The sequence below is a fragment of the Asterias amurensis genome, chromosome 20 (assembly GCF_032118995.1).
Source record: "Asterias amurensis chromosome 20, ASM3211899v1".
NCBI lineage: Eukaryota > Metazoa > Echinodermata > Asteroidea > Forcipulatida > Asteriidae > Asterias > Asterias amurensis.
Window position 1 is genome coordinate 169,070 of NC_092667.1, and position 26,237 is coordinate 195,306.

The window sequence follows — 26,237 nt, forward strand, 5'->3', positions numbered from 1 at the left end:
ATGAATGTAGCTAGCTCTGCAGCTGGCGGACGGCACGGATTATATTCAAAAGACTTGTGTCAAGTTTATGTTTACACGTAAGTCGGTCCATACGTTTGCGCAACAACTACATCAGTAGAGAGAGACAGACACAGCAAAAAACAAAAACATTTTGTAGAGTGAAGATTATCAAGTTGGGGCACAGCGCTAGTAGGGCGGAACATAGTTAGTGCTGTAGGTTTGGAAGCTGTTGGATTGGAAAGCCTCTCGTCGACATTTCGGCAATCATTTTGTGATCACACCGTGTCAGCAATCAGCAGAGAGCAAGCCAAGGAGAGCTCAGTGGGGACAACCTAGTTAAAAAACAATGATCAATGATGGCGTCCAGGTAAACTAAACAGTAACTGAGTAACACAACTGGTAAACAATTTCAGTACAGTAGGCCCTAAATGAGAAAAGACTGCACCATATCTGCTGATCACAGTATTTTTCTTGTCCTGGTTATTTTTTGTAAACCAAGAAATGTATGTTTTGTTCACACTGATAAATGAATGATGATGAAAAGGTCCATTTTAATTTTATTAATTCTATCGCGAATAGCAAAATATCATGAGAGGGCGCTGTTGAACCCACACAAAGATATAGATAGGCAATGTGTACGCGAGTAGTGCATGACAACATACACCGCATAGCAAACTGCCCCATCTGCCTACCCATAACGCATTGCGGTTCTGAATCGCGATAAACCTTTGTTTGGCTTTGGGAATTGGGCGACCAGACAACTCATCCGTCAGACAACTCGTCCGTTCGGACAACTCAACGGTTCAGACAACTCGACCATTCTGACAACTCAACGGCTCAGACAACTGGACCGTTCAGAACTCGACGGATGATTTATCAACTGTCAGACAACTCGACTTAGGGTCAAGACAAGTCGACGGATGGCCGTGACGGGGGGCTCATCAGCACGAGGTGGATTGGGTGAATTTTTGGTCGTCCCCTGGGGGTGGGGTAATGTGGGTGGGTTTAATATCCGGGCAAATGGATAATTGATACTCTAACACTTACACTTACACTTAAGGTTTGAATTGATTTTTAGTATTTGTAGGCTAATGCCTTTTAACACCCCATATCCATTTTCATTCAGGTAATTGTCCAAGCTGTTTTTGAACTGATTGGTTGTCTTGGTGTTGACCACTTTGGCTGGGAGTCTATTCCAGTTATCAATAACTCGCTGTGTGAAGAAGTGATTTCCAAGATTGAGCCCTTTGTTCAGTAGCTTCATATCATGCCCTCTTGTGTTATTTGTTTGAGAGAGTGAAGGTTTCGATGAGGTCCCCTCGCACTCTTCTTACTTCCAGGGGAAAGAGGTCAAGTTCCCTCTTCTCTGCACTTTCTCCAGACACTTTATATCTTTCTGTGGTAGGTATGGGCACCATGCTTGAACGCAATACTCAAGGTGTGGTCTGATGTAAGCTTTGTACAGGATAGCAAAGCTTTCCCTATCAATGTACTTGAAGGTCCTTCTGATGATCTTAAGGCTCTGCATTGCTGTACCAGCAGCTTTCATACACTGTAGGGTGGGTTTACAGTCTCGTGTGAGGTAAACCCCGAGATCCTTCTCTTCATCTTCCGCTTAAATTTCTACCCCGTTTAAGAGTCTCTGCCTAAAAGAATGTACCAAAATAGGGGGGGTGTGATTCATGGGTTCGCAGATCTTCTTCTAAAAAATTAGAGTGATACACCATCATACCAAACGAATAAATCCAAAATTTTAGTTTGCTGACGCTTTCGGTTTTGGAGTTACCAGTTATCAAAGTTTGGGCCAAAAGACCCTCAAGAAACGAATAGTACATTCCCTGTATGTAAATACAAAAATGTGCGCCAAGCTCGTCCCAACAAAAGTAAAATATTTTTTGAAACCTCCAGTTGGGCTTATAAAAAAAGTATTAAAAAAAAGTGGGATCTCGTTGGCGCGTCATGATGTTACGGGCACCTGAACCTTTGACAAACAATGCCCTCGTGCCATTTTCAACGCCTCATAATTCAACGCGCCTATAAGATCCCATGGTGTGGATTTCTAGACGACGCAAAATCGCCAGAAATAGGCAGTTTGACCTTTGACCTTTGTTATATTGGTGGGCCAACATGATCCCAATTATTTTTCAATTGAAATCTGTTTAGGAACACTCAACTTAACCAAATACAAGAAAACATTGATGGGATCTTGTTGGCACAGATACTTACAGTGATGAAAAAAGTGAATGTTGTGCCAATTTAGGCCAAAATGTGTGGAATGGCAATACTTTAGAAAACTTTCAAAAAATCTTTTAACATGCAAGTTGCAGAGATCCCAAGATTCTTTTTTCATTTGTCATTAGATGAAAACTGTTCCAACACCTGGTTGCCATAAAACAACTTTTTGTTGTTGGCGCGCAAGGTTATGGAGGTGCGAAAACGCAATATATTGGTAAAATTTGAACTTTAACCTCTATTATTTCTCTGCGCCAACGAGATCCCACGCACTTAGCACTTCAATTTGTTTTAGGGATGCAAGCTCTTTCATGGGAACTTGGTTTAATTCATGGGATCTTATAGGCGCATTGAGTTATGAGGCGTTGAAAATGGCACGAGGGCACTGTTCTTCAAAGGTTCAGGTGCGCGTAACATGACGCGCCAACGAGATCCCAATTTTTTTTTTTTACTTTTTTTATAAGCCCAACTGGAGGTTTCAAAAAAATGTTTTACTTTTGTTGGGATGACCTTGGCGCACATTTTTGTGTTTGCAGGGAATGTGCTATTCGTTGCACGAAGGCTTTTAGGCCGAAACTTTGATAACTGATAACTCCCAAACCGAAAGCGTCAGCAAACTAATATTTTGGATTTATTCGTTTGGTATGATAATGTATCACTCTAATTTTTTAGAAGAAGATCTGAGAACCCATGAATCACCACTTGGTACATTCTTACAGGCAGGGACTCTTAAGATGTAGCTTCTGAGTGGGTTATCCTTGCCCATGTGCATATATATACTTACAATTTGAAGCATTAAACCTCAGCAAACAGGTATCGGACCACTTCTCCAGGGTATGCAAATCTTGCTGCAGCGTGTTTCCCCCATCTGTACTTTCCTTTCGAGACTTTGTTGTAGAGCTTGGTGTCATCAGCAAATAATTTGGATGTAGATGTTACAATATTCGGCAGGTCGTTGATGTAGAGGACAAGTAGTATTGGACCTAGCACAGATCCTTGTGGTACGCCACTCAATATGTCTGCCCAGTTGGATAGCTTGCCTCTTACCTTTACTTGTTGCTTCCTGTTACTCAGGAATTCCTGGATCCATTTGATTATCCTTCCTTCAAGACCATAGGCTCTCAGTTTGGAAATGAGGCGCTGGTGGGGCACAGTGTCAAAAACCTTGGAGTAGTCCAAATAGGTGACATCCACTCCAGACCCATTGTCCAGGTTCATTGTAATATCTTCAAGGGTATCTAGAAGGTTGGACATGCAGGATCTTCTTGTGATAAAGCCACGTGTTGTTCTGTACATTTGCTGATTCACGGTCCTTTTGAGTTAGGCTGCCATCTTCCTTCTCAAGCTGAGACACACCCACTTTTACATTCTGCTTGGCACTAACATATCCGTAGAATGCCTAATTGGTTTTACAAATGTAGCTTAAACTGCTTCATCAGCCTCTTCTCGTACTCTGCCTACGGTGCTTGCCTCACAGTCTTCTTGGTCTTATTACTTTGCTTGGTCTATTCAAGGTAATCTATGTATCGTTGCGTCCTTTTGTACTTCTGAAAAAGCTTCTTGTATCTAATGGATCGCTTGACACCAGCCCGAAGCCATGGTGGTTTACTCTTCCTCTTCTTCTTTGTCATGGGGATGTTATCTTCAACTGCCTTGTTGTATTCCTGCTTCCTCACAGCTCAGGCTGTTTAGGTTGGTCTCCCAGTCTATGCTATTGATGTGCTTACTTATTTCTTGATAATCTCCTTTCCTGAAATTATGTGTCGTGCCTTCATCATCTGCTGTACACATCGGAGTGGGTCACATAAGCCCATGTTACATGTACATTGTAGTCCGTCGTGGTCACTGCCTCCTAATGGTTCTGAGTGTAGTACTTCGTCAAGGGTGTTCTCATCCCTTGAGAAGATCAGGTTCTGAATCTTGGTTAGCGTTGACAGTGCTGTTTATCCAGTCTATATCCGGGAAATTGAAATCGCCCATCAGCAACAGGTGAGATACATTCTGGACTGTCTTGATATTCGCTATCTGCTGCCTTATATTTCTCGTTATTCTCCTCTGTGCTGTTAGGACTCCTATAGCATAGCCCCACCAACAAGTTTTCGTTTGATTGTAGCTTGAATGGAAAGCTCTACATGGTGCTTGCCAAGCACCATGTAGAACTTTCCATTTCTAATTTCTTCAACTTGTGACATGCCACTGCTGTGTATGACTCATTGACATATAGAATACATGTAACTCCTCCTCCAGTTCCTCTTGGTGTATTCTTGTCCAGTTTAAACATGCTGTAACCTCTGATTGCTACTTCCCCATCTACTATGGTACTGTTGCACCAGCTTTCTGTGATTCCAATGATGTCTGGTTTCAGCTCGTCAATTGTAGCCTGTAATTCTGCCCTTTTATTTACTAAACTTTGTGCATTGGTGCAGTAACAAGAAATTACCTGTACTTCGGGATGTCTCGTCTGCACTTGTTACTTCTGCGGTGTCTTTCCGTCTTCTGAAGTTTGCGGTGTCTTTCCGCTTGTTGCTGTCCCGCTTTTTTGTCCCAGCATCTAGGTGTGACCTCTGATTTGCAGGTGTAAAAGTTAGGTTATCTGGGTTGTTAAATGCTTCTTTGCATAAAGACTTTCCTGCCTAGGAATTTTAGGCTTGGTGCTAGCTGGTGCATCAGGTGCTGGGGTGCTGAGAAAATACTTACAGATAATGTTCTCCTTATGGTGTGGTTCCGTGCTAATCTTGGCTTCCTTTGTCCGGTAATTATTCACTTCTCCTTCGAAAAGGGCTTAGATCCTCTCACTACTCTTCCATTCTTGATGGCCAGGTCACTTTCACCTTTCCTTTTCCTCTCTGCAAGTTCTTCTCTGAGTTTCCTATACTTGCTTCTCTCTCCTTGTAGGTAAGGTAGTCTGGAGTGATGTAGATCCTATTGTACCGTTTGTTGGTACTGGTTCTAAGTTGCTTGGCCTTGGTCAGTGTGTCTTTCTTTGTGCTTAGTTTTCCCATCGTCACTTTCAGAAGCCTTGGTTTTCCTGTTTCAGTCGAAGTTTCCTTCCTGCCCAGTCTTACCAGCTGACTTACTTCTGTGTCCTCCGTGTCCAAGTAGCTCATCTACCTCTCATCTACCTTTGAACTACTACATTCGGGCACATTGTTCTCTATTGGCTCTTTCCTTCTGTTTCGACAGGTATTTTGATACTTTATATCCAATTATCTCTTCCATACTTTCTTCTTTCTTACTCAGGGCTTTTTTTATTCTTGCAAAACCTTCTATGATTTTATCCATCTTCCTGTTCAAATCAACCTGATGTAGTGGTGTGCTACGAGGTGATTGCATCTGGGATTCACCTTGTAAGAAGCAGTGAATTTGAGGTGTACAGGCGTTGCAAAACCATAATAGATTTTCCCGATGTTTACCTTTCTTTGTTAGTGACTTGTATTCTGTTTGAGTAAAGCCTGCACAGGTCTGGTGTAACCAACGGTGGCACTTGTTACAACTCACTGCATGTCACAATCTTTCACCTCTTTCCGACACGAAATTAGAGCACATTCGACCACTTCAATCTCACATTCAGAATCGCTCAACTGTGTTGAGTAATGGTCAGCTGAGGTGGAAGTGTTTGTCGTTGATGGAATTTCTTTCCTAGATCCAGTTTATTTGGAAGGGTTATGCCTGTCTGATGAGATTCCACTTCCATGACTTACATTTCCTGCCATGACGCCATCTTGTTTTTTATTTTGACATGTTTGATTTTTTCCAAGGCTTTGTTTTTCACTTGTTCCCGATTTTGTTCCAGCTTTTCAACCCATAATTAGTTAGAATTTGGATATGGGAGTCTGGCCCAACCTAGCAATAATCCCAAACAAACCTTACCGGTCCTCTTCTTCGCTAAAAATTTTTTTTTTCGGCACTTCTATCGGAGCTCCGCTACTTCTTGTTTATTTTTTACCTTTACCATTTTCATTATGAGTTGTGGTTGTTGGTGGTAATAAAGTAAAGTGAACAAAAGTAAATTCATTACATCAAGCTCACAGTTTCTCAACATTGTGTCTGATTGTTTTATCTTCCATAATAATTATTTGATACAAACAACACTTAAAATTTAATGTAATTGCAGCGTCTGTTGTTTTTGTGCTGTTGTTAATTATTTCATCACACCGATCGCATCCATCAGCTTGTACGTACGTATTTTCTTCCTGCTGCATGCATCAGCACCCCTGCATTTGCTGCACTCAGCTACATACAGTACAGCAATCCACGCATGAACGATCACGGTATCCTGATCATGTGAGCTCTATGGGAAATCTGTAGCAATCAAGTTGGGACCAGTCCCAACTATAGTTGGGGCCCAACTATAGTTGGGTCGATTATAAATCAAGTTGGGACGGAACAACTTCATCGCTCCTTGCAAAGAGCTCATGTAAGGGTCATGATTACAGCGTGACATATTTTTACCAAGGTACATGTACATGTGTACATGTACATCAACAAACAGTAACGACGGGGGATCTGTATTGTTATCGTTTCCAATTATTATAGGCGAAGAAGAACAAAATTGTCAAGATTTACTCGGAGCGTCAAGTAATCAGTCTGGTACCAATTCAATTGTAGCAACTGATCGTACATGTTTTAAAATTGTTGAGGGAACCCGACAAAACCTAGTTTTCAAACCCAAATGTAGGTAGTTCTTGATCCAGTTAGATGGTAATGTTGCAGATCATTGCAGATCATCTCGCTGTAACTGGTCGACTTGGATATGTCCTCATTGCACTGCATGCAATGCATGATGCATCAGCCCTTTACATGTAGAAATCTGTGAAGTTAATGGTAATTTTGTGTAGTGCCCTCCTGTGGTGAGCTCACGTGAGAGGGAGCTATACAAATTACAAGAGTACATACTTCTCAAACATCTCATCAAAAATACCCAGTCCAATAGCAGGGAACCAACATTAATTGAAATAACATAATTTAGGCACAATCCTGCGTGCTCAAAATGACTTCAAATCAAACTGAAGTTCTTGAAAAAAATGCCCCTCTTTGATGTCTTCATATTCAAGCTTTACACCCCCCCCCCCCCAAATTGTGGAATTGCTGAGAGAGGTTGATTATACCTTCCAGAATGAAATGAGACATCAACAGAGTGACAGATGGCTGTTTTTTGCGTTTGATATTCTGTAGTTTTATAAACAGAGGGAAAATGGAAGCTATACAGTTTTGATGCTAAACAATATTTTAAGCTTATTCAAACTCGGTCAACTGAATAATTTCTGAATATTAATTTTGGTTTTACCCATACACCGATGTGTGTTAGCACTGTTTACTCAGTACTCTCCGAGTCATGTGAAAAAATATCACGTTGGCATATTACCCGGGTGGGATTCGAACCCACTACCCTTGCAATTCTAGAGCAGTGTCTTACCAACAGACACTAAACCAGCTATTTTCAGAGCCAACACTCACCCTAAGAGATTTACACATGGTTGTACCCGCAAGTTTACTATTTATTTATAGTTTCTTCTTATTTCTCCACACCATGCAAAGCTTCTAACAATACTGAGATTGCCCGGTAGCTAGAGGCAGTTCGAATCCTATGTTTTGGCAGCAGGTACCGCAACGATATAATAGATGTTAAATTTGCATCGGGATAAAGAATATTAATTTTTTTTTTACCCATACACCGATGTGTGTTAGCACTGTATGATACTCATAATATTCTGATGCAAGTTTAACAACTATAATTTCTGAATAGTTTTAGTGTTAAATTTCCTGTCATTTTATATTCCTCAGTGGTAACAGTGAAGATTCCTGGTGGGGAGGATGGATCAAAGCAGCCAAAGAGAAGGTAATGCTTGCAAATATTTTTGCTGTTAGTCTGTTCTAGACGATACATTATAAGGGAATCAATGTGTGGTGAAGAGGTTTTCAACTAGTGGTTTAATCCCAACGAGGTCTGGTTCTTGATAATTTTACCGAGACGAAGTCGAGGTAAATTATCAAGAACCAGGTCTCGGCGGGTTTAAACCACTAGTTGAAAACCGATTCAACACACTTTGATTCCCATTCATACGTATACCTTTTCGGTCAAAAAACATCAACACTTATGGTCAAAAAGTAAAATAAATGCAAAAATTAAATTTTTTCAATGATTTCTTTAAACACAACACCCCTCCAGCTATGAAATGGTAAGGCCCTGTCAAGGCCCTCGGGTCAACAACTCCTTATAAAGGGAATGCTGTGCGCGTCGTGCGTATCGCGTGATGTGGCACAATTGTTTCAGCCGTTGCTCCCGACCAATAGGAATGAAGAAACTGTCTTAAAGGCACAGGTACAAGCTTGCGTGTCACGCCCATGTTTCAACACTTTTTTACTGATCATAAACAAAGGTTTAAACACACCCACGTGATGCGCTCTCCACCAATAGGAAAAGTGAAACTGTCTGAGGTATTTATGTATTGTACTAAAAGTTACACTAATAAACACCAGAGAGTTTATTCACTCTGGTTGGTCGAATACTGGTCTCATTGGGGCGTACATGACGTCTAGGTTGCAATAACTAAAGAAAAAATGCTCTTGTTGCACAAATGTGTGTGCTTCCAGATGCATAATAAAAGTCTTCAGGCCTGAAGTCTTTTATTATTTGAGTGAGAAATAACCTCTTTTTCAAAAACTACGCTACATCAGGGGGAGCCGTTTCTAACGATGCTTTATACTATCAACAGCTCTCTATTGCTTGTTACAAGTAAGTTTGTATGCTAACCATTATTTGGAGTAATTACCAGTAGTGTCCAGTGCCTTAAAAGTTTACAAGCAAGTTAGTCAAAATGTTGAGAATTCACTCCGCGGTAGTGAAGTTAATACTGATCCACTATAAGCTTAGTTGTCTTACTTATTTTCTACCTTCTGCCCAGCAGGACAGTTCTTTTCAGAATTGAGAAGTCTCCTGGATTCCGAAATTGTACTCCGCCGTAGTAGAATTTAAAGCAAAACGGTTCTCTGTAGAACAAAATCTACCTGGCAAGTGGACATGGTGTTCATGGAGATGGTGGACACACACACATGGTGTTACTGCTAACCAATAAATACGTTTATTAGTAACAAAATAATTTGTCAATGTTTTCATTCTTTTTTTCCCTTGCAGTCTTCTATTGCCTTGGAGCAAATGAAGAGGGACCTGAATGAGTTTGGTAGCACTGTGCAAAGAGATACGTCATCTGCTGTCGCTACATCGGCAGAAGTTATCCAACACAATCTTAAAGTAAAGACATTAATGATTTATTAGACTATGGCTTTAAACCATTTGAATTTAACCTGGTATGGAAAAAATGACTTATTTGAGTTACATGTATACATGTAGACGAACTAGGGAGTTATGAAATACACAATGTGCAAGAATGAGTCAGTACATGATCATGAGTGGAAATACCAGGTAAATGTTTGGCCCTGTTGTGAGCAAAATATTGTTTGTTATTCGTTTGTAACGAGAAGGTCAGTTACCTTTAAAGGCAGTGGACACTATTGGTAATTACTCAAAATAATTATCATCATAAAACCTTTCTTGATTACAAGTAATGGGGAGAGGTTGATAGTAAAAAACATTGTGAGAAACAGCTACGTCTGAAGTTACGTAGTTTTCTGCGAATTTGATTTAGAGACCTCAAGTTTAGAATTTGAGGTCTCGAAATCAAGCATCAGAAAGCACACAACTTTGTGTAATAATCAATATTAAATATGCTGTGTCACATGCTCAAACAAATTTTTAAATGATTTTTGGGGTTGAACAAAGACAAATTTACTAGGGTGTGATTTAAACCAACGTCCTCCGTCCTTAATCCAGAGGTTGTTGGTTCGAATCCCACTCTAGTAAATTTTTCTTTGTTCAACCCCAAAAATCAGTAAATTAAATTACATATATCTTCATTCACAGTGAGTAGGGATTCATTTCACGGCCCAAACCCTTTAACTGTTTAATGCAAAGTAAGGTTTTGCTGCTATCCTGTGTTTGTACTATCAGTTTGTACTATCCTGTGTTTGTACTATCTGTTTGTACTATCCTGTGTTTGTACTATCCTGTGTTTGTACTATCCTGTGTTTGTACTATCTGTTTGTACTATCCTGTGTTTGTACTATCCTGTGTTTGTACTATCAGTTTGTACTATCTGTTTGTACTATCCTGTGTTTGTACTATCTGTTTGTACTATCCTGTGTTTGTACTATCCTGTGTTTGTACTATCCTGTGTTTGTACTATCCTGTGTTTGTACTATCTGTTTGTACTATCCTGTGTTTGTACTATCCTGTGTTTGTACTATCTGTTTGTTCTATCTATTTGTACTATCTGTTTGTACTATCTGTTTGTACTATCCTGTGTTTGTACTATCTGTTTGTACTATCCTGTGTTTGTACTATCTGTTTGTACTATCCTGTGTTTGTACTATCCTGTGTTTGTACTATCCTGTGTTTGTACTATCCTGTGTTTGTACTATCTGTTTGTTCTATCTATTTGTACTATCTGTTTGTACTATCTGTTTGTACTATCCTGTGTTTGTACTATCTGTTTGTACTATCCTGTGTTTGTACTATCCTGTGTTTGTACTATCCTGTGTTTGTACTATCTGTTTGTACTATCCTGTGTTTGTACTATCTGTTTGTTCTATCTATTTGTACTATCTGTTTGTACTATCTGTTTGTACTATCTGTTTGTACTATCCTGTGTTTGTACTATCCTGTGTTTGTACTATCCTGTGTTTGTACTATCTGTTTGTACTATCTGTTTGTACTATCTGTTTGTACTATCTGTTTGTACTATCCTGTGTTTGTACTATCTGTTTGTACTATCCTGTGTTTGTACTATCCTGTGTTTGTACTACCCTAGTTTTACACCAAATTATCTGTTAAAAAGAGTTGAGTGTATGTATGGACATATAAACCTGTTCCTTTTCCTCTCTGTACACATCGACTTTGCTGTTGTTCAATGAAGCATTCACAGAGAACACAGTTGCACGAACTGTATTACTTACATACTTTTGTTGTTGTTTTGTTCATTCATTTGATAAAGACTGACCCTAATGAGTCTTCAACAACCAGTCGTGTCAAGCAGGGATTCTCCAATATGCTGGGCGGATTATCAGAGACTTTTGCTCCCAAAGATCCCAGAAAAGAGTCTGACCCTCGCGTTGTATCGCATAAGAGTGACCAACACATCTTCGATAAGGCAAAGGTAATGCAATCCAACTACATTTCATCATCCAAATAAAAACAAATTTCCTTTTTTAATTAATATTTGAATAAATGCAGGGTCATTCCATGCCAACTCACCTACTAATTGGTCGGTTGGCTCTGCCTCAGACTTTGCTAATTTAAAATAAAAGCATCACCTATGGTTGCCATAAAAACACCCTAGTTTTAGAATTCTACTGGAGCCCTGACTTTTCTGGTAAGGGGATTTTTAGAGGTCTGTATTTACAAATGACAAATGGAGATGCGATATATATAGCTACAAATTAATATACAGGGTATCTGGTATCCCATCAGCTAGAATCTAGTGCCAAGAGTAGTGCATCATTTGTACAAAGTATATTAATGTATCTACAGGTCTTCTGCCAATTACCACAACTGATAAGTACAATATTGACAGCATAAGCACAGAGCACAAATGGATTTTGCATCCCACCCTCTCCTGGACAGCAGCAATGGTTTCAGGAGAGTACACAAACTCAAGACTCAAGAAAATTATATTTCAGTCTGCATAATGACTTATGTCATTTTTGAGACCCCCAACCAAAAAGTGACATGTCTGGCCAAAACATGAAGTGATGTGTCTGTTGTTGTGGTCCGTGACGGTTGCGGCCTGCACCATGGTGGCTTGGGGTCATTGTTGTCTGGGGAGGAATGGCTGAGTCTGTGCTTGCAAGTACCCCAGGTGCTGTCAAAGCAGCCTCAAAACATTGAAGGTCGTATGAGATTTATTTGCTCAGTTGCTTTCAATCGTTTCGCTTCAGTGTGCATAAATTCCTTGAGTTTACTCGCTAAGAGATCCTGGCCAATCAGTGAGGAAAAGAGCATCCAGCACGTTTCCCCAACAGGACAATGTTGCAAGGGACGACACTCGCGTGAATTGGTCAAGTACTGAGTATAGCCCATGGTCAAGGCAATGGAAGGCTGAGATTAACAAATCTTGTGGCACCACTGAGTCATCCTAACAGCCTGACACCAAATACTTTGTGAGGAGAAGCAGGAAGGAGGTTGACCAAATTCCGTGGCAAAGGGTTTTCTTTGAAGCAGATGCACTGGAGTCTGTTGCTAGCTTGTCCTTTGCAGAGTCAAAATAATTATTGATAAGCCAGGTTTACGACAAAGTGATTTTTCTCACTTAGAAAGTGGGTGCTGTTTGCCTTTCATAATAGCGCAAATGCGCTCCACAGTAACCTGGTCCACAGAAGCATTGGGAAAATGCTGACCTTGTTAGCCAACATTGAGCCCTCTTCCGAATGAACGATTTTTAGTAGCCCGGTAACCCAAAATTATTCTGATAACATTTACCAAATTCAGATCACCCTTTGTTTAACGAGAATTGACAACATGAGAAACGCCCTTGAGATTTCAAGGGCACCAAGGCAATGACCAGGGGGCAGGGAGGCAATCCCCTTCGTTGCCTCCATGAAGTATCAGGCCAGATACATGTAGCTCAGTTGGGAAGAGTGGCGGCACGTTAGTCCGGATGTTGTTGGTTTAAATCCCGCTCTTTGTTGATTTTTTTGTGTTCAACCCCAAATTATTTATTATAACATTATTATTGTTTTACTTTATTTAATACAGGCTCGTCTTTATGCTATTCAAGTTTCTCCAGGCACGTATTGTAATGATCCCGATGGACCACCATGTTTGTATGAAGATTGGTTGGCTTCATTTGATACAGATGAATACAAAGGGGAAATCTCTGATTTGCTGGTGGCCAATACTGATGTAAGGGCAATCTACACTAAGCTGGTAAGAAGGAACTTTTTAAAGCGACTATTTCTCTCTTCAAAAGTTTGATTGATATAATGACAGAATTTACAACTAATTATGTTTCCAATTCAGTCTAAAAAGAATTTTAGAACTTTCAGGTAATAACTCAAAAAGTTTTTTAGTAATAACTCAAAAAGTTAATGGCTATAAAAACTTACTTGGTAAGAAGCACTGTAGACCTGTTGATAATGTATAACATTTTTAGAAACAATTTTCTACAAAGGAATGTGGTTACAGAGAGAGGCATTCAAAAACATTTCAATTTGAGGATTTTTTCTGCATGAAACATTTGTCAATGTCTTCCAGTTCTGGATTATTCTTCCTTATATCCGTATACATGTAACCACACCAGATTTTCAGCAATATCTTATTACCACCTTTTGGAAATTCCACCTGTTGAATTGAAAGTTTCACATGTTTTTGAATATTATGTTTGTATTTATACATACATGTTTATAAGTTCACAATTTTGGGATAGTGTATCAACAGTAAAGGCGAGAGCGAAAAAGAAAATACGAACAAGACTGGCAATTGCAAGAAGACAAGCTGTCAAAGTGGATACCATCTGGAAAATCAAGGGTGTATACAAACATGACACTGCAACTACTAAGGATGTGTTCTCAATCAATGCATGATATGGATCAGAATCAAGGGCTATGACACAGACAGATGAGAAAATGGGTGGATGCAGTTGAAATGTGCTATCGAAGGTTACTGAGGATATCATCCTAGGGCTAGTTTTAAACAGTCACAAAAAACATTGATTGCAACCAGGTTGTCCCTCATTCTACATAACCTATGTATTCCGGTTTCTCTTGCTGACCTGTGTGTGTAGTAACATGTTCCCAAGGATAACGTGACATGCTCTTATTTGAATTCTTTCATTTTGAGTAGTTTGCTGCTTACTGATTTTGTCATGCCACACTGGAGACGCATTCTCAACTGAAGGAAGTACATTGTAGCCAACATACACAGATGCCAAGACCATAACGGGTTCACCAAAACGCTTGAGACGACCAATTATGTAAAGTCTATGACTGCTCTTACACACCATTGACCTGAGAATGCCATCTAAGATCTGATTGAACAGTAAGACCGAGAAGCTTGGTCTCAGTCACCAGCAAGCCCCTTGTCAGCAATCTTCATATCTGAAGGACATGGAGGGTTTCTTTTGAAGCACACTTGCATTTATCATGTTTACAACCTTGCATTTAGAGGGATTGAGCTTGAGGTGGTTACTGTCGGTCCAATCTTCAAGGTCCTGAAGGTCCAAGTCAATCTGAGTATGCACACTGGCAGGACGGACCTCAGCAAGGCTTAGATCATCGACATACTTAAAACTAGAAGAGTCGGTACTTTCAGAAGTGCTCGTTTATAAAGCCAATGAATGCGATGGGTCCCATCAACTTCGTACCCTGGGGAACTCCACAGGAAATGGTTTCCCATTCTGATAGGGCAGACAGGTATTGAACTCTCTTGTGTAGTGCCGTCAGGAAGTTATCGATACAAGGTATTATTTCGCTACGGACACCTAGGTCGTGTAATCTCTGAATAGCCAAAGTATGATCGACGCAGTCAAAAGCCCTGGAAAAGTCTGTCACTACCAGCGTGCCAACTGTATCGGCTTTGTCAGTACCCCTGTAGAGCACATCAAGGAGTTCGATTAAGCAATGAGTAGTTGATGACCCCTGTATACTACCATACTGGTTATGGCCGATAGATGTGCAGATATCTTCAAGCACCCAAATGAAACAAACCCTTCGCATATTTTTGCTTGGAGAGCAGTCAGTGAAATAGGTCTCAGCTTTGTGATGGTGGCTGGCGTTTCTTTAATCAATCAATCAATCAAACGTAATTTGTATAGCGCCTAAATCAAAAAATTGCTCAAAGGCGCTGAGGCACAGATGAAATAACAAGTCATTGATGGTAGGCCTCCTGAAACAAGTGGGCTTTCAGAAGTGTCTTGAATGTGTTGAGTGATGTTGTGTCCCTGATGTGATTGGGAAGTTTATTCCAGGGTTTGGGTCCATATACCGAGAAGGCTCTATCGGCAAGATGTGACTTGTTCTTGGAACTACAAAGTATGGTGAACAGGAGCTGTTTGACCGAAGGAGTCTCCGTTCAGCACCAACTTGCAGAATGTCTATGATGTAATGAGGGGCTTGTTGATGTAAGGCCTTGAACATGAGAACGATGACCTGGAAGTCGATCCTTTGTTGGATTGGGAGCCAGTGTAGTGTGATGAGTTCCAGGGTGATAGAGTCGAACTTGCGTTTCTTTGTGATGAGTCTGGCAGCTGTTCGTTGCACGTTATTTAGCCTCCTTTTGAGTTTTTGGCTGATTCCAATCAGAAGACTGTTGCAATAGTCGAGTCTTGAAGTGACCAAAGTGTGCACTGCAAGCTTGGTTGCGTCGACAGTCAGTAGTCTGCGGGCCCTGCCGATGTTAGTGAGGTAGAATTTGGCAGTCTTGATGATGCTTGAAACTTGCGCGGACATAGTCATTGCAGGGTCAAACATGACTCCAAGATTTCTGACTGGCTTGGTTTCGACTAAGACATCAACTCCTGCAACTTTAACTGATTGAAGATGAAACTTGGCGAGTTGTGCTCTGAAACCAATCGCTATTACCTCGGTCTTGTCAGCGTTGAGTTTGAGAAAATTAGTTGACATCCAGGCCTGTACCTCAGTTATGCAGTCTTCGACTTTTTATACATTTTGAAGGACTTCAGAAGACTTGACAGGGCAGATAGATGTGTAAATCTGAGTGTCGTCTGCGTACATGTGTAGTTCCAAGCCATGTTTACGAATGATCTGTCCAAAAGGAAGAGTATATATCAAAAACAGCAGGGGGCCAAGGACTGAACCTTGTGGAATACCAGACAGCAGCTCACGAGGTTGCGAGAAATGGTTGTTGATATGGAGACGTTGCGTTCTTCCAGACAGGTATGATGCGAACCACTTCAGTGGAATATCCTGCACTCCCAGCAGTTCTTCCATCCGAGCTAGTAACACTTTGTGGTCGATCGTGTCAAAAGCGGCACTGAGGTCAAGCAGAACTAAAATGGTGATACCTTGCTTTTCCATGGTCCACATGATGTCGTTATGAACCCGAAGGAGTGCTGTTTCGGTGCTGTGAAAGCGCTTGTATGCAGACTGCATGGGCTCATGAAGATGGTGATCACTCATGTAGTTGGTCAGCTGTCTGGCGACAACTCGTTTAAGTACTTTGGATATGAAGGTCAGGTTGCTGACAGGGCGGTAATTCTTTAGAGTATTGGCATCCAAACTTGGTTTCTTCAGCAACAGTGTGATAACTGCAGATTTAAGACAAGATGGAACTACACCTAAATTTGAGGGATGCGTTCACAATACTACTGATGGTAGGTAGAAGAGTGTCCAGAGACTGCTTAACCAGTCAAGATGGTATTGGGTCTAGAACACAAGATGGGCTAGGTGACTTCGAAATAATCTCGCCTACTTCTTCGTCGCAAGTTGTTGTGAAGTAATCCAAGGACGAGCCTAATCTGGATCGTGGAACTGCAACAGATGTGGCAGAATTTAGGAATTGGCACAACATTTGCATCCTTCCAAGTCTGTGGTACACAACCCTCAATAAGAGAGGAGTTACATGTACATGTAAATATATCAGAAACGGGTACACTGTATGCTAAGCTCACATGCAAATTCTTTTGTTAGTTTTCCCGGGAGCCCATCATGGCCTGCTGATTTCTTGGGAAACATTTTTTAAAGAGCATTGAACATATCCCAAGCTTTGATTTGCAGGAAGTTCCTGGGGATTGATAGGGGGCCTGCCTTGGCAGACTGTTAAAAGGTTAATTGCCTCTGCAATAGCTTTGTCACCATTCTTGGGTATGCCTGAGACGGAAATCACAGTGGGCATGGTGAGCTTCTGAGTCTTATTGGTGATCATTTGGATTCCTTTATGCCAGCCTGATGGATCACTGGATTTTAGGCTTTGGAGACGATTTTAGTAGAATTACTTTTTGGCTTGATTGATGGCGTGGCTGACTTTGTTACGAAGAAGACGCCAAAGGAATGTTTTCTTCTCTGCAAATGCAACCTGACGCTTTTGATTAGGTGTTTTTATAAGGCTGCGAAGTGCGCTGTACATGTACATGTGTAGCACCTTGTAAACCCTTACAAGGTGCTACATAATTGGGTCTTAGAATCTGTAGCTTTTAAAAGCCTCTCTTTCTGTATAAATGTGTATACATGCACTGTATAAGACTTAAATATTATTATTATTATTATTATTATTATTATTATTATTATTATTATTATTATTATTATTATTATTATTATTATTATTATTATTATTATTATTGTTATTATTATTATTATTATTATTATGATTATTATTGTGTCTTTGATTGTGTCCTTGATTTCAGCAGTGATTCATGGTTTGTCATAAGTGTGAAGTTTGACTAATTTGGTAGGATTTTTCACCAGTGCTAGTGGCATTCAGAACCTCTTCCAATTGATGAGTAGTTATCCACTGCCAAGTTCATACATGCTCCGTTTAGGGAGTGGTCTGACAGATTTTACGTTGACACCATTTGCAATCTTGTTTTCACTGGGAGACCAATGAAGTGAAATTATAATAACGTGTCCAATTTGTCCAATTTGTTTCTGTCATTGAATGTTTTGATCTTATTCACAGGTACCTGCAGTTGTTTCCAATGCTGACTTTTGGGGACGTTACTTTTATAAAGTTGATCAGTTGAAGCAAGATGAAGCAAGGAGAGCAGCACTGATGGAACGTGCTGATATGACATCCTCACAAACACTTGATGATGAAGAGCTTCAATGGGATGATGATGAAGGTAATTAGTTTGCCTATAATACCTCCCTTGGACATAGATAGGCTTACTACAAAGTAAGGGGACTGCCTAACTCAGCTGGCAGAGCGCCAGCGCATTAATCCAGAGGTCGCAGGTACAAGTCCCGATCTACTCAATTTATCTTTGTTCAACCCAAATTTAAAAACAAAATGGATACTTACATGTATAGGCCTATATATAGATAATATGCAAACTATAGATAGTAAAAAGCAGCGTTCTAGCCAGGCATACATTGTACAATAGCGTTCCGACACTCTTTTTTCCCCACTGATACGCTATTGATATGCTATAAAAAATAATCGTGAATGTTTTTTCTTTGTTTAATTTGTGAGAAGAACTTCTTATGTATTTTTCTTTTATTTATTTTAAATTGTTTTCAATCAAAACAATTTTTGCGACACACATTCACAGCGTAGCTTACCAATTTGCTGTCACAACAGCATCATACGTAAAAGCATTCAAAAGTTACCTCTGTTGTCGTCATCAAGTCGACACACTTGTACTTCATTTGTATTACTTTTTAATCATTTCAGATGAATTTAATGAGTCCATGAAATGTCTCTGAAATGGCCTTAAAATTGCACCAGAGAGATTCTACGACTTAAATTGTTCCAGGGGCCCTAGACCCCAACGGCGTCGCACTAAGCACTTGCAATTTGGGATTTTAGATGAGCAGAGTATACTGTTGGAAACATCGAGCCCAAACCGGCTCTTCTCAGAGCCAACACTCCCTCAAGAGATATTATACATGGTTGTACCCGCAAGTTTACTACAAGTATTTAGTATTTATAGTTACTTCTTACAAGTATGCTTGTAAAACTTATGACAAGATAAAACACAGTGTTCTAATTCCGTTGATACAATTACAGTGATTTAAATTGCGCTTAAAGGATTTTGGTTCTTTTTGTAACACAAAATACAATGTCCACAGATTTACATTAAACTTACACATGATGGTAGAAAGCTTCCCTTAAAATATTAGTTGCTGAGGTGCTGTAGTTTTTGAGAAATGAGTAAAACAATGTCATGAAAATACATTTTTACATGCTAAAATAATTTTCGTCTTATGATCACTGATCTGGGAAGCTTTCTACCATCATTATCTTCAAACTGTGTAAGTTTTAATGTAAATCTGTGGAGATAATGTTTTTTGTCCTACAAAAAGTACCCAAACCCAATAATATCATTTTAGGGACTTTGCTTTTTAGTTACTTGTGTTGAATTTGGTAACTAATCAATCATTTATTAATTTTCACTGCAGATGACTCTTCAGTTTCATTTCATCATCACAGCAGCAACATCCAAACATCAATAACTAGTAAACGGGCGAGTGAACGATTGAAAGCAGACGATAACAACGTAATAGAAGTCTCCAACATTGATAAACCACTTGATGAAGAAGACAGCGAAAAGGAATCTATGCATTGTCATGATTCAGAAACATCATTGATTCATCAGAATCAAATGAAACAATTCAACAGTGAAGAGAAGGGGATACAAATCATGACTGATACCAGTGTTGAACACCTTAATGACACACCGATTCAAGTGAGAACAGCCCCAGACATGCCAGATCAGATGCCTTTGGTATCTACTGCTGCTGACGAAACTGAACTAGATGGAACATGTGATACTAGCGCTGGTAAAGAAGGTAGATTGGAGACTGATCCTACAAAATGTGATCAACGTTTAACGAAACCATTGATGGTATCAACCCAGGAACCATTGATGGTATCAACCCAGGAACCATTGATGGTATCAACCCAGGAACCATTGGTATCAACCCAAGAAAGTACCAGTCAACAATCAAATAAGGTTTCACCAACGGTATCAGAAACAAGTAATAAAGGTACATATTGTCATTAAGTATGGCACTTAGCCCTTTGGTGCACAGATTAATTGTTTTTAAAGCAATAAAAGAACATGTTCAACTGTGTTTTTCTTGATTTTTTCACCCCCTGTTGAACATCACACTAAACTAAAGCTCAATAGTCTCTCTACACAACCGAATGAAGGCGGTATATATTGGGGTTATAGTTTTTAAGTTATGACTGTTTATAAAAGTCCAATTTGATGTGTTTTTGGTGGTCGCTAGTGACCGCCTTGTGCACCAAAGGGTTATTTATAGCCAGGGTATTTGATAACTTTAAAGATTTTATACATATATGTCAATGTAACAAATTCAAGCTATTTATGAACATTTACATTATTTCATGTTATGATATTGAGAGTTATAGTATGTGGGTACCATTTCTTCCCAGCGCTGTGTTCATGGAACAAATTGAAGGCTTATAATTTCCAGTCAAAAACATGTATGTACTTATTCTTTTGCAAATTGTGTTCATTCGCTTTATCCATGTGCAATGGCCATATTTACATGTTGAACATGAACAGCATGTTAAATTTGTCTCCAACTTTTTAAGTACATGTTATGTACTTTGTTGCTTCACACCAGCTACATGTACATGTACTTTAAATTGATATCGTGTGTGCAAACATGTACATGTATGTACAGTGTATGCAACTACAACAACTCACTGAAATCATCATCATCATCATCGGTCGACTGCACAGCAGGCGGACACAAGCTTTTCCCATTCTCTCCTGTCTTGTGCTATTCTCCGAATCTCAAGCGGGGAGAGCAGAAAATCCGGGGAGACTAATCTTCCAATGTACTCAGGGTACAGCAGGCGCCGAGTACCTTGTTTGCACCGGCCATGCGATAATAAAACCCGGAATAATACCCCAAAACATGCATTTTAACTTATGAGAGTTGTGGAACACACATGTGCAAGTAAGTTTGGTCTGAACTGGATCAGACGCTTATCTATTCCCTCATAAAAATGGTTCTTTTGGGGAACAGCCTTCCTGCATATTACATGTATACTACACACACAACTTGTACATTTGTACTTAATCTACCCTGGTTCAGGGGCCAAATATTTTATCACATGGAACACAAACTCACTTGATAATGTTGATTGAGTTTTGACCAATCAGAGTCAAAGAATTCCAGGTTAATGCTAATTTAAAATGATGTTCTATATGATTTAGCTGTATTGTAAATGTGTGATTTGACGATATCATTTGTTTTTTGACTGCAGGTTCAAGTCTTAGTGACGATTGGGAGAAGGATTTTGATGACATTGATGTATCGGAGGAAGATCTTGAAGTAGCAGTCCATCAGACTGGAAATACCAACGAGGAAGTTGATCTTGATGATTGGGAAAGCTGGGAATAGGTGTCATTGTACACTGGAGTAAACTAGATTCTTTGGCATGTTCATGTTCATTTACCATTAATGATTATCTAATTACCATGTTTGTGAAGCTCTGTTGGTGTTTCTGTTTGACTTTCTTTGGGTTTGTTCACACAAAGCTAACTTCACTGCTATCTTCGCTGCTAGCTAATAGCGAAAATTTGTTGACAGTGTGAGCGAAAAAATAGTAAACTACAATGCTTACTTGGAGTTAGCAGCGAAATTTTCGAAGTAATTTCAACTAAGCAGCGAAACTTGATACTTTGTCCGCATATAAAGAATTTAGAAGTGTATTTTTCACGTGTGAACGCATCTGACCTATTAAGCTACGAGGCTGTAAACATAATGATTTTTCGAATATTCAGCTTGATGTTTTCGCTGACGTTTATTTTTTCTCCTGGTGTTGCACGTAGGCCTTGACATTTTCCCTCACTTGCTGTGCAAAAATAATGAAGTTTTTTACATTTTTTACATCTTCTTATTTTGACAGCTAAATCATACTCAAAAGGCGACAAAAGCAGCCACTTTGACGACCCATGTTTGTAAATTATCAGTACGATCTGAAAATGTTTCCTATGGCCGGCCACGTGCTCATCCTCCTTCCCATCCACAGGAAATGTACTATGACATCGTGCACTAATGTATGGGGACGAAATTGTAACACGACGCAGTGATGTGACAAAAACAGAGCAAAACAAAATACATTTGTCATTCAAAATCACTGGAAATTTAAATAAACTACAGTCAATGCTAACTGAGAAAAAAATATGGAACTTTAAAATACAATGTAGAATTGCTGCGAACTTGAACAAAACTATATGGAACATTGCATTTGTATTACATACATAGGCCTTAACTTTTCTAACGTGCCAACTCTGGCTGGCTTACTGCAACCATGCCTTGTGTGATCGCAAGGTACTTAGTAGCTAAGTTGTTTGGTCATGCGTAGCCCAGCTGTGAATATTTAGCAGCAAAGTTAGCAGTGAAGTTAGCTATAACATGCTCTATGAGGTTAAACCTAATCATACACAAACCAGTAAGACTGCTGACTTCCCCAGGCATGCCAGGCAGTTTAACTGCTTATTCATTAACTGCTTATTCATCATTGGCACATGTGTTTGTCCTCAATTAAGGGCTGTTTGGCTGATAATTCCCAAACCGAAAGAGTCAACAAACTAGTATTTGGGATTTGTTTGTTTGGTATGTTATTTTTTAGAAGATCTGATAACTCATGAATCTCACCCCCTCCTACTTTGGTATATATTTTTGCAGGCAGAGACACTTAAGTTTAATGACCCGAGTATATATCAATGTAAACACACTCAGTGATAAGGATGTATACTTTCAGAGTTTTTGTGGCCAAACTTGAAAATATAGTGGCACAAATTCCATGCACAAGCCTATATTGTTGAAGATTTTGTTACCATCAGCCAACCTGGAATGAGAAATAGCAAGGGAAGAGGCGTCTTATGAACGGTACTTATAAGTTAACATCTTTAAGGAAGGGAAAGATAAAATAAATATAAACCAAAACCGATTTGAGTAGCTAGGGTTCCTGAATAAGATATAAAGTCAAGACACTTAACTATTATTGCTTCTCTCCACCCAGGGGTAAATGGGCACCTGTGAGGGCAGAGATGGTTCTTGTGATTGATTTAGCCGAGTAGCGCATTTGTTGCACAGGCTGTATACTCCCCAGGGAGCTGAGATGGTTTAAGGAGTGAATTAAGGCCCAGTGACCTGGGGTAATAATGTGAAGTGCTTTGAGACACCCGTTCGGGAGTGAAAAAGCGCTATATAAACTCACAATATTATTATATTATATTACATCTTAATAAAGAAACGTCTGTATTTGCAACACAATCTACTGTCTTGACCCTTTTGGCACTTGGACTAGCCAATATTTATTTGTATGACCGTGATTTCAATACTCATGAAATGAAATGAATGCGCAAAATATGACCAACATGTAGAATTTTCCCTAATTGCCAGTTGTCAGGTGACGGTAGTTATTGTCATGAAACTGTGTACTGTAAAGCCATGCAATTCACCACGATACATTGTACAATGGTGACAAATCAGCGGTGCATTGTTCGTCATCAGAAATGATTAATCTGCAAACAAGTTTTTTTTTTGTATAATGTGACTATACCTATCATTTGTTGATAACAAAATAGTAATATCAAATACATTCCTGCTCAGTGAAATTGATCGGGAAGAAACTGCTCGTTTGGAAGCCCACATTAGTAATATGTGGGAGTCATGTGAGGTAAGAGTAATGAAATGAAATAATTACTTCTTGTACTGTACTGCTTGTCTTATAACATTCATTTTGTGCAGGCAAACAACTGCGTTATTTTTATTCAACAAAATCATCTAGGTATCAAATAGATTGAGTTGCTGAATGCTTCAACATGGATTATGTTAATTAGCCTTATTTTGATCTGTACCAAATTTGTCAGACATTTCTTTTGAGCAATATTGATAGAGTTACCAAGTCCCTCTTTTCACGACTAATACAAAAGCTAAAAACTATAACAACTATTTGGTTACTACATAGAGACTTTTGATTAATAATGTATATTAAGAGATGCATGTGAGTCATGCATCTACTTCAATTATTACTTGTAAATTCGGTAAAGGTTTTAAAATGATACTAAATGCATAATGGGAATGAAGAAAAGGAAAGATAAGCAGCAATGTGAAATGAACACATTAAAAGTATCAATACATGTATATGTATTTAAAACTTAGATTTAACATCAAATGTAGAAAAATATTTCAAGGTTTTAAAATAAATTGTGGATAAATCCTATTACCTAAGTTTGGTTCTTAATGTTTTTGTTTCTTCTTCTTCGTATCTTTCTCAGAACTCTTCTATAGCAAAACTCAAGATTTAACCTAAACATAAGGATAGTACAAACTTGATGATGTCATAATGTCATCAGGTATCTATTATTAGAATAAATCCCTTGAGCCCTTTTCACATTGAATCTCTTATCCCCATGTTCTACAACCCAGTCTTTATTTACCCTACATCAGTTACACTGCCGCACTTTCACACAACTCCATGATGTAGTGACGCTCAAGGCAAACCATGTAGTGACAAAACATATTAAATAATTGGTTTTACAGTCTGAACAAATGGGTTTGGAGTATTTTTTTTTAAATAGCTGGCTGATGAGGCTTGATGAAGGGCCAGTGTGGGAAAAAAACTGCAGTCACCAAACGAGCATTGCGATCAGAGAACTTGAATTCTGCATATAGACTGGAGATTAGCTACGAATTGGGGTTGACTGTTGACATCCAAGACACTAATAAAAAAGGTGTACACAACCAACATACACTTATACCAGAGACATTGTCGATATCTACAATAATTTATTTGCAATTCAGATCTACAAACATGAACTGTTGACAGTCCTTTAGTTATATTCAATTTAAAATACATACACTGTCATGACTGTACATGTACTGGTACATGTTAAATGTAAGATGAGTATTCTTTGGTCAATGTCATCAGACATGAACCACAAAGGGCCTATTGATGAAAAACAAATTCAGCATTTAGGTTCTTAAATATAGTATTGCACATAACCTGGTATACATCTTTGATAGTTTGCATCAACATCCAAGTTTTGAGACTAAACAAAAGACAATTACACACTTATGTACATGTACATAAAATGATCTGCAACTTGGCTATTTAGTTCAGTACTTAAAAGAACACGTTGCCTTGGATCGGTCGAGTTGGTCTTTGGTTCTGAACCGTCTGTTAAAAAATGCATATGGGTAGAAAGATTTTGTAAAAGTAGAATACAATTAATGGTCTACACAAATGTGCCTTGAAATTGCGTGGTTTACCTCGTCGACCAACACGGTCGACCATTTATGGGAGTCAATTTTTTTACTCCCATGAATGGCCGACCGTGTTAGACGTAAAAGGAAAACCGTGCAATTTTGAATGATACTTGTGTGGATCATTATATTCTAATTTTAAAACATCTTTCTAGACACATGCATTTTATAACAAACGGTTTTAAATCGCTTTTTACAGACCAACATGTCTGATCCAAGGCAACGCGTTCCTTTAAGTAGCCAGATATCCATGTGCACCGCTACAAAGACAAAATCACCATTTAGTTTATTAAAATTCAATGTACATGTATGATTAAAAATAAATAACTTACTTCAATGTTTCATAACACCACACAACAATTTTATTGCTCATGCATCTGTAACAAATAGAGAAGACTATACAAAATAAGCAATGTACAGCATTGCTTCATTAACAAATAGTCCAATAGTTATCAGTGATTGGCAGCTTTAGGAGAATAAAATAGTGTGAGTTAAACTAGTCACCATGCAGCTATTTTAGCAGTACAATATTTATAACTTTGGAAGAATTACAAGTATGCTGTTGACTAAACTTAACAATACATGTATACTATCATGGTATCATTAATTTACCATTTGGTTTATTTGACTGGATCAAATCCTTTCAGAGGCCAGCTTTTTCACTGGACATTGCCACCCAATCATGATTGACTGATACCCTTGAGTGCTATTTCATTGGACATTGCCAACCAATCATGATTGACTGATACCCTTGAGTGCTATTTCACTGGACATTGCCAACCAAACATGATTGACTGATACCCTTGAGTGCTATTTCACTGGACATTGCCACCCAATCATGATTGACTGATACCCTTGAGTGCTATTTCACTGGACATTGCCAACCAAACATGATTGACTGATACCCTTGAGTGCTATTTCACTGGACATTGCCAACCAATCATGATTGACTGATACCCTGAGTGCTATTTCACTGGACATTGCCAACCAAACATGATTGACTGATACCCTTGAGTGCTATT

The 26,237-nt window shown here is 39.1% G+C and overlaps 1 protein-coding gene across 1 annotated transcript; it reads left to right on the plus strand.

The window, feature by feature from the left end:
- The first annotated feature begins 128 nt into the window (after positions 1–128).
- LOC139952380 (BSD domain-containing protein 1-like) lies at positions 129–26,004 on the plus strand. The gene is made up of 8 exons (XM_071951494.1): positions 129–367; positions 8,017–8,071; positions 9,368–9,484; positions 11,283–11,444; positions 13,043–13,213; positions 17,918–18,080; positions 19,360–19,947; positions 21,203–26,004. The coding sequence occupies exons 1-8, from the start codon at positions 354–356 to the stop codon at positions 21,337–21,339; spliced, it is 1,407 nt and encodes a 468-aa protein (XP_071807595.1). The 5' UTR covers positions 129–353; the 3' UTR covers positions 21,340–26,004.
- The last annotated feature ends 233 nt before the right edge of the window (positions 26,005–26,237 follow it).